The sequence below is a fragment of the Alnus glutinosa genome, chromosome 14 (genome assembly GCF_958979055.1).
Source record: "Alnus glutinosa chromosome 14, dhAlnGlut1.1, whole genome shotgun sequence".
Lineage (NCBI taxonomy): Eukaryota > Viridiplantae > Streptophyta > Magnoliopsida > Fagales > Betulaceae > Alnus > Alnus glutinosa.
In genome coordinates this window covers 9901572-9911518 of record NC_084899.1, presented here as the reverse complement: position 1 = coordinate 9911518, position 9947 = coordinate 9901572, and the positions used below count along the sequence as shown (strand labels likewise).

At 44.1% G+C, this 9947-nt stretch overlaps 1 protein-coding gene across 2 annotated transcripts; it reads right to left on the bottom strand.

Annotated features, from left to right (window-relative positions):
* Positions 1 to 233: 233 nt before the first annotated feature.
* On the bottom strand, positions 234 to 3355 carry LOC133857563 (protein ALP1-like). Of its 2 annotated transcripts, XM_062292827.1 has the most exons (2): positions 1938 to 3355; positions 234 to 1234 (listed from the first exon to the last, which is right to left on the bottom strand). In XM_062292827.1, the coding sequence occupies exons 1-2, from the start codon at positions 3294 to 3296 to the stop codon at positions 1205 to 1207; spliced, it is 1389 nt and encodes a 462-aa protein (XP_062148811.1). In that variant the 5' UTR covers positions 3297 to 3355; the 3' UTR covers positions 234 to 1204. The 2 variants fall into 2 exon arrangements, with proteins under 2 accessions (XP_062148811.1, XP_062148812.1); XM_062292828.1 differs by lacking the exon at positions 234 to 1234 and having other exon boundaries at positions 1766 to 3355.
* Between the last annotated feature and the right edge of the window lie 6592 nt (positions 3356 to 9947).

The window sequence follows — 9947 nt, the reverse complement described above, 5'->3', positions numbered from 1 at the left end:
TTTAAAACTCAGATATTCACAGGGTATTTAACCCTAAATTTAACTACCCTTGACAAGAATATTTGGACAACAACCACTTCCGAGGAAAATTATTCGAAACAGCTTCTCTAGCAACATCCATGTGTCAGGCGTGGCTCCAAGAGGGAGGGGGAAACTATCAAGCTTATGTGGAATTGCTATTGCCAAAAATCAACTTGAAGGTCCCATTTCATTTAAGTTTTTTATTTTGATAACAAAAAGAAACTCCATACCCACAACTAACCAAGAGATTATACTGTGCTAATATACAGGTAAACCCTGAGTACTTGAGCTGTCTCTTCATCCAAACACTAGTTACAATCAGGACATCTTAACATTGGGCAACAATGTAAGGGGCATACCCAATTGTCGAGATAACCTTTCTCGACCATTCTAAGAACAGTTTCTTTAGCTCTATACCATCTTGCTTCAATTCGTCAGCCATCAAACATGTTCATTTGAATAAACCTAGGCTGAGAAGTCCAATTACAAGTGCATTACAAAATAACTCCTCTATAGTCACACTAAACCCTAGAGATAACTACTAAACTGGCAGCATTCCAGCTTGATTCGGCAGCCTTTCATTGTTGAGCACTCTCCTCTTAAAAGTTAATCATTTAGAAAGTAGGATTCCAATTCAGTTATGCCTTTAAACAAATTGAGCATGTTAGATCTTTCCTGGAATATTTTTTCCGGTCCAACACCCCTTAACTTAAGTAACATCAGTTTTGATGCAACTGATAAAAAATCGGTTATGGGAAATGATTGTGATGTGGCTACTTCAAATGAGTCATCACTATCATATTTGGAAACAATGTTAGAATAGCTGGTGAAATCCCACAAGAGCTTGTACAGATGAGCAACAGCCGTGCACTAAACCTGCCGCACGACAATCTAAGAGGATAACTGACTGAAGTGATGTGTTCAGTGTTGCTCACAACAACTTATTGGCACAACACCAAAGAGAAAGCTCAATTCAGTACCTTTGATGAAAGCAGCTATGAAGGAAAACCTCTCCTTTTTGGACCAACATTACAAAGCAGCTGCACCAAAACAGAAAACTCTGTCTACATTGGCAACGGATATGAGGGAGAGGAAGTTGATGGTTTAATGGACATGGATGTCTTCTACATAAGCTTTGTGGTGGCTTACATAAAAGTGTTGATGGGAATTTGATGCAGCGCACTTAGGCTCTGATACACGTCTTTGGGGCCTCCTATTCATAGCGGTCACACCAGAATCAGATACCATTGTCAATGTCAGATTCCCAATCAGGAGAAACAGGAAGGAGGTGGCTGATAACATAGACACTAGCCTTTTAACGTATTGTTATACACCAATTCTTATTGAAAACGTGCATGTTTCCATCATATTGAAAATTCCTACTTGTTACTAGTTTATTTTTGAGAAGTGTCCTACTTAAGAAAGATCTGAACCTACATCTAGATAACTACATATATATGCAGAACTTCAATAATTAAAAATTTTCAGCTAACACTATTATAGAGAGTTCCCCCAGAAAAAATTTAGGTAAAAGATAGTGCACGTATATACTATATTTTCAAACACTATGACATGACTCACCAAGTTGCTGCAAAATCAGAATCTTTTCATCTTATTTTGGTCAAACAATCAAGGGAGAGATGCCTAATGAGACACCTTCAAATTTGTATATCTAACCTCCACATGTATTTATGTACACAAACATCTTATATGCATGGCTAATGTTTTTATATGCTGCTCTTCATTGTTGATGAATGAATTCAGACACTTAAGGTAATCATTAACACAAGCATGTACAGATATACTAAAGCAGATCCTGTCTGAATTCCAAGCCATCCAAATCCAATATTGAGAATAACTACAGAAAGGCAGAGCAACTACAAATGTAACCAAAGCATTCATCTTCTGATGCTTACCCGGCTCAAATGCGAGGCAAGGGCATCCCTGGTCCTCTGCGCACTCTCATCCAGCTCTCCCTCAAAAACAGGGAGTTCTTCCCCTTCCCTTAAGCACCCGAAATTTTCATTGGGCATTGGCTCGCTACACTTGATCATAAAATTATGCAGCAGACACCCCGTAATAATAACAAAGGGCAAAAACTCAACACACTCCTCCTTCCACTGCTTCGACAGAAGCTGCCACCGAGCCTGAACTCTCCCAAACGCCGTGCAAACCAACCCGATTGCAAGACTATGCACGGAATTAAATTCCCGTTCCGACGAACCAAAACTGTCTTCCTCATTAGCTCTAACATACGGCGTTAAAAGCCAAGGCAATAAAGGGAAGCAAGACTCACCCAGTATGTACTGAGGAATCGAATTGCCATCACTAAGCTTATACATTGCCCCATTCAACAACTCCCTTGATTCCTCAATTCCCAAATAGAGCTTAGTCTGACGCAAAATGGCTTCAGGCTTCATCGTGCCGGGCCACCCGGCCGAGACGTCCAAGAACCTACCTTCAGAGTCCACCAATGCCTGAACCATCACCGACCCATTTTTTCCCAGCACCTGACCTTCAACACCGAACCTCCCAAACCCCAAAACCCCGCAGCAATTGGGCAGCGAAATCCACCCGAAACCCACCACAATTCTATCTATATCAGCTCTAAGCTCGAACAAATGCCCCAGTCTCTCATTCACGGCCTTGCACACCGTGTAGAACGCGCGGCACGCCTCGGCGGAACGGAGCCCGAAGCGGCGTGCCACGGCCTTGTAGGGCGCAGCGTGGGCCAAGCGGTAAAGCGCGGAGGCGAGGGCGTAATCGGGAGGGACGGAGGAAAGAGAGGTGGAGAGAAGAGGGGAGAGGAGGGAGAGGAGGAGAGTGAAGGAGGGTTTGGAGATGTGGAAGAAGTGGGACCATCGGGGGTCGTGGTGGGTGGAGGCGGAGAGGAAGCGGTGGAACCAGCATTGTTCGGGTCCTTCGGGAGGTTGGGGAGGGAGAGACCGGGTGGGGGAAGAGGAGGAGAGGAGGGAGGAGAGGGAGAGGAGAGAGGAGGAGAGGAGGGACTCCAGGGTTAGGGTCTGGGAAGGAAGGAGGCGGAGATCGTGGCGGCGGAGGAAGGAGTGGGCGGCCGAGGTGGCCCTCGAAATGAGGGTTAAGAGGTGCTTCTGCTTCTGATGTTGGTGCTTTCGCCGAGGTTCCTTCCTGGTCTTGCGTTTGGCGGTGGCGCTGGTGGTGGTGGTAGTGGTAGTGGGCTCTCTAGCTCCGCCGCAGACGGCAGCCATGGCTGTGTCTGTGTGTGTGTTTGGGCTTTGGAGCTGGCTCACCTCCATGCTGTTCCTACTTCGTGATAGGCGTTGCGTTGATTGTTGAGAGTGGAAACTCAAAAGAGAGGGGGTTTGCGGCTCACATCCCGATACAAGCCAACGGTTTGCTCTTTTTCAAAGGATTGGAGCCACGTGTATTAAAAAAAAGTAAAAAATGTGAAATTAATTGATGTGATTTACACATAGAGCAGTGCTAGGAAAAACAAAATTTCTCACATATGACATAACCCACGTACTACTACTTAATTGTTATTATGTCTCTAAACAATTAATTTTGTCAATATTTTTTATAAACATAAATAATAATAATAATAATAATAATAATTGTTGGTACAGTTTCCGGTACGGTGACGTGTCGCCTTGTGATTTGTTGCCTTCCTCGATGTTCGTTCTCCTCGTAATCTGCAAAATAACAAACGGCTCGTCGGGGGTGCCGACCGGACCCCCACTCCGATGCCTAAGTCAGTTCAAACTTATTTTCTGGAGAATATCAGTAATCTCAATAGTTCAGAGAATCTGTTTTTTAATACCTGGCGTAGTAGTCTTATTTATAGGCTCACAGTTATAAAACTGCTAAAATACTTGGAGCATAATCTGATTAGGAGTCTGAGTCCTAGATCACATAGTTTTGAGTCTTATCTTCATAGAATTCAAATTGGGTAGTAAAGTCCAAACTGGATATGACACTCTCTTTAGCTAATGTCATTCTATTAGGTACCTTATCCCATATTTGTTGGTACAAAAGTCTATCTTGATATACTCGAGATATACGTCTTTTTGGAGATAACGAATGGTCTTATAAATTGGGTCTAATCTTGCTGGGCCGACCCAATGGGCTCGACCCACATGTCTTTGGAGCTAATTATTTCTCCAACAGTTACCCCCCTAATTCTCTTATTTGAATTTAGAATGTAAGAGAATTAAATACCTCAATTTCTGAATCTGGATCTTCCATAATCTGTATCTGACAATTACTGCCTCTTTCAAAGTAATTATGACGAATAATGCCTCGAATCTCTGGAAGGATTAGAATTCCTGCTCTTTGTCGATCTAGAACTGCTGTCTGAGTTCTAATCGAGCTCTAGAATTGATGTCAGAGTTCTAATTGGACTCTGATCCTTTATTAGACTTCTAATCTGATATCTTCTTAGACTTCTGATCTGATCCTTCTTCTTATCTGATTGGACCATAAGTCCTATCCTGATTTCCCTGAAGTAGTTGCTAAATGTTTATCTCCTCCTTGGATCGGGTTGAGTGGATCCAACTTGTGATCTGCCATAGTAATAATAACAACTTCTCATAAATATCTTCTTCATAAATGCCTCCACATAATATTGTCGGTCGGGCCAAAGTTGTGAAGATGATTTTCTACTCTCGGTAGGAGATGAATCGGACTAATGTAGTTGATTTCACCAAGATTGTGGTGACATGCCACTCTGAGATAACACTTTGCGTACGACTTTCCTGAGATCAAGGTTCTGTCTGAAGACTTCTAATCTGAATACCATCTAGGTTGGTCTCACCTGTGAATATCTTTATTTTCGAACTTTGTAATGTTTGAATTCTTTGTTATGGAAAAACTTTCCATGACAAATCAATTCTCACTTATCCTCTAATAACTTGAACAAACAATCGGTTTGCGTAAGTTAACTCCGAGGAGGGTAAGAAAAATCTTTTGTTTCAACCTCTGAGCTAAAGAGGGAAAAATCTTTTGTTTCGAACTCCGTGACTAGGAGAGAAAAATCTTACTTTGAGTTATCCTCCTTAACTTAAACAAACAATCGGTTTGTGTAAGTTATGACCAAGGAGGATATGAAAAAATCTTTTAGAAGCGATGAACTTACTTGGTTATTTTTTGTAGAGGTGATATCCCCGTATGGTTTGTTATAGGGGTTGTCTCCCCGTATCTTTGTTCGAGTTGCTCCTGAGATATCTTAATTTGAGAGTTTGGTGTAGCTTCAGTGATTTTGCCTTTGTAGAAGCTTTAACTTTGTTGAGCTACCCCCCATAACTTTAGTCCGCGACCGCGGGCTAAGTCGTTCGAGGCGGATAGTCAAGTCCTCTTAGTATCCTGGACGATGGTGTAAAAGAGATCTCGGAGTTCGGAGTGAGTCTCAGGGCTTCAACCTGTAAATACTTGAATTGATGATTTTTTAAAGAGGTTTTATCCTCATACCTTCCTGAAGCTTTTCATTCCTGAAACTCTGTCTTTCTAAACCTTTACCTTCATGTTTGTCTTAATGAGCTACCCCCCATAACTTTAGTCTGCGACAGCAGGTTAAGTCGTTCGAGGTGGGTAGTCAGGTCGCTGAGCTTTACCTTTCTTTTCGGAAATCTTTGTACCCTTTTAATTTCTTTATCTCCGAACGCTCCAATCTTTTAACGTCTGGAGACCTCCAACCGAGAGGTTTTCTTGTCTTGGTGTCCTTTCCATAACCATTTCGGGTTGTTCGAGGAAAGGACTCGGGCCAATTCTATCTTGGATGTTCTTGTCCTTCCGAAAACCTGCAATCCTGCCGTTGTATCCTTTGTTGGACTAACCGTTAGGTTTTTCTTGCTCTCGGTGTTGGACTAACCGAGAGGCTTTTTCTTTTTCTGCTCTCGGTGTTGACAAACCGAGAGACTTTTCCTGCTCTCGGTGTTGAATGACCGAGAGACTTTTCCTGCTCTCGGTGTTGACAAACCGAGAGACTTTTCCTGCTCTCGGTGTTGAATGACCGAGAGACTTTTCCTGCTCTCGGTGTTGAATGACCGAGAGACTTTTCCTGCTCTCGGTGTTGACTGACCGAGAGACTTTTCCTGCTCTCGGTGTTAACAAACCGAGAGACTTTTCCTGCTCTCGGTGTTGAATGACCGAGAGACTTTTCCTGCTCTCGGTGTTGACTGACCGAGAGACTTTTCCTGCTCTCGGTGTTAACAAACCGAGAGACTTTTCCTGCTCTCGGTGTTGAGTGACCGAGAGACTTTTCCTGCTCTCGGTGTTGAGTGACCGAGAGACTTTTCCTGCTCTCGGTGTTGAATGACCGAGAGACTTTTCCTGCTCTCGGTGTTGACTGACCGAGAGACTTTTCCTGCTCTCGGTGTTAACAAACCGAGAGACTTTTCCTGCTCTCGGTGTTGAGTGACCGAGAGACTTTTCCTGCTCTCGGTGTTGAGTGACCGAGAGACTTTTCCTGCTCTCGATGTTGACTGACCGAGAGACTTTTCCTGCTCTCGGTGTTGAATGACCGAGAGACTTTTCCTGCTCTCGGTGTTGAGTGACCGAGAGACTTTTCCTGCTCTCGGTGTTGACAAACCAAGAGACTTTTCCTGCTCTCGGTGTTGACTGACCGAGAGACTTTTCCTGCTCTCGGTGTTGACAAACCAAGAGACTTTTCCTGCTCTCGGTGTTGACTGACCGAGAGACTTTTCCTGCTCTCGGTGTTGACTGACCGAGAGACTTTTCCTGCTCTCGGTGTTGAATGACCGAGAGACTTTCTTTGTTTAATTTGTTGTAGGGGTTGTCTCCCCGTATCTTTTCTGCAAAAAGGGTTAACGAAGCACTGCATATACTAAAACAAAATAGCAGAATGCACAGTAGCACCATATATTCTTTTCATCCGTCGGGATGATTTTGTGATCCTTTCACTCACGACAGGAGTGAAGCCTCAACATATGAGTCTATTTTATCAAAATATATATACATTTCGGCACCGTGTACAAGTGCATGCATATATATATTTTTTCCTGGTTGGTAAAAACCAACATTTATCCATAAATCATAGTTGTAAAAGAAGAGTATGAACTTATCTGGTGAATTCAATGAAGATGAACCGTCTTACTTGGAGTTCCTTATCTTGCACGCCTCCTCAAGCTGGACCTCCAATTCGGATAGGTCCCTCGGCATGTTACTGTGCACTTCAGAGGATGGCAGATTTGGAGGGGTCCTCAAAGTATGCTATTTGGAACTAGGAGCTCGGGCATAGTCTCCTCGGGATAGTACCCTCGGAATAATACTCTCGGTATGTGTTATCTCGGTACATACTTTTCGCCTCGGTAGAATACCCTCGGATCAAACTTCTCGGATTATACTTTCTTCTCGGTATATAACCTCGGATCTAACTTTTCGCCTCGGTAGAGTACCTTCGGATCAAACTTCTCGGATTATACTTTCTTCTCGGTATATCACCTCGGATCTAACTTTTCGCCTCGGTAAAACACCTCGAATCTAACTTTCAGCCTCAATAAATCACCTCGGATTTTAACTTTCAGCCTCAATAAAACACCTCGGATCTAACTTTCAGCCTCAATAAATCACCTCGGATCTAACTTTTAGCCTCAATAAAACACCTCGGATCTAACTTTCCCCTCGGTAAAAGATCTCATATCAAACTTTTGTTAGAGGGTTATTATGCCTCGGAGTATTCTTTTCGGAGAGTGGCCACCTCGGGATTGAACTCCTCGGAGTTTACTTTCTTCCTTTTATCTCCTAGACCAAAACATTGTGCTCTTCTTATTTGCTAATCAATATTATAACACATGAAAGATATCCCACCAGCAGAGGCCCACTTCAAAAGCGTCATTGCCTTCCATTGATATCTCCCACGTGTCTCGTCTCTTCCTTCTTTTCGGGACTTTACTTTTTTTTTTTTTCTTTGTGTCCACCTGTCGACCGATCTTCCGAGAATCTTCTACCATCCGATTTCTTCTCCGAGACACTGTCGGTTGTGGAATTTCATCAAGTTGTGTACGTGTAGTCACCTTGCAACCAAAGTTCGCACAGAAATCAACCAAAGTCATTTTTTCAACCAATTTTTTCTCGAAACACGTGTATCACTTTTCATGATAGGCATATTGCAGCATGCGATTCGTTCCAAGCAAGAAACGTTGTATTTTCTTTCCTTTTGTAAAACAGGGTAGCGCTGAGTCTTTCCATAGCAAGGAAGTACGGAATTGACCCAAAAAAGGACCAGCAGCCATACGTTATTCTCAAAGATGGGCAGCACCAAATCTCTTTCCATGAAGGGCACCGAATCCAGCATGCCTACCGATGATTTGTCGTTATCTCGGAAGTTCAGGAGCCTCGGAAGTTCACATCAGTTTCACTGTTGTCTCGGAGGTGCACTGTTTTTGATACATGAAAACAAAAACACGAGGGTCTTGACCGCGTCCCGTTCTCTATTCTGGGCATTGGACGGACACCGAGATGAGTTTTGGACGCTGGACTGGCCTGTCTGATTGGTTCAACCTTTGGAATGACGCAGCAAAGGCAGATGAAGCCTTGGAAGAGCTTGCCCAATCATCGAGGTGGCCCTATGCTCCAGCAACGCTCGACGAGTCGTGACTTGATGCTCGGAGTCTCGGACTTTTGGCTTAGGCCGAAGAAGTATCTCATATGAAGTCTCGGGTTCGCTTTCTTGTTTACAGATTCTTAGTGGATTCTGGGTCTTTGAATGCAAGCAGGGGCTTTGGATTGTTCAGTTCATGATTCTCTGGACAACACAAGCTTGCAAGCAATCGCAATTCTTAGACTTCCTGCGAACAACGTCAAGGACCAAGTCGAAGGGGTCGGATTAGAGGCTGTCTGTGGTGCCGAGATCTAGATCCATGAGCACTTCTCAGGACACGAACCGGCCGCCTGAGGCTTTATTGATCCGCCTCCTGATGTTGGGTCTAGAATTTGCAGTCCAAATATTGCATTTCAATCGCCCTGTTTTTTCTGATAAAGGCCAGCACTAATTTGGTGCTAATTGAGTACTGTTATGTCATTTTCTGTTCTGGGCGTTGACCGAACCGCCTAGATGAATTCTAGGCACTAGACTTGCCCGATTATCTCCATCTTCAAATTTCCCACCTCTATTCAAACGAGTGTAGGTCTTTGGGCTATGGCGTCAAGGAGCGCTGCAATATCGCCCATCATACAGGCCTGAAGGGTTTTGTGGATTCATGACAGGTCAGCGCCCAAGGACATCTTGTGTTCAATACCGACCCGCGTCACATGGAACCCAATCTGAACACGTTCTCTCTGGTGTCGGTTCGGGAGGGGCTGATGGAAGAGGGAAGTCGGTATGGGTCTTCCATGTTGCCGCCGCCTCGGAGGTTCAAGATCCTGAAAAGTCAGGCCTAAGATCCACTGGCTCATCTTCCATGTTGCTGCAGTCCCGGAGGTTTAGAAGTGGAGTCTCTCTTTCACCATTGTCTCAGGAGTCTAGGTCACTGAGGTGGTCTCGGGTTCGAAGGGGAGGATCCAACCGATCCGGGTTAGGCCACTTTTCCTCTCCATATGTCTGGGCCAGCACATTGGAACGGATTGGACTAGGCTCAATCCCCCAAGTCTAAACCAATCAAACTGAAGTCTTTTTTAAAATACTTTTTGGATCAGGCCCACTTGAGTCGAGTCTTCTTTCTTCTGGTCAAAGAATTGATCGAGGAGTTTGTTAACTCAAATTCTTCTAGTATTTGATCTTTCCTCCTGATCGCAGTAGACAATCATCTATTTTCCTTGATTGACTAGTCCAACTCAATAGTCTAAAATGGGACTCGCTTGGTCGGTGGCCAGTAGACTCGGACCTCAAAACACCATCCTTCCTTCAGGTCGACCAGTCGAGCTCGCACGATGCTAGGGTCCTGAGCGCCTTTTGAACCCGGTGGTTCTGAGAGTTTCGGCAATGACCGACC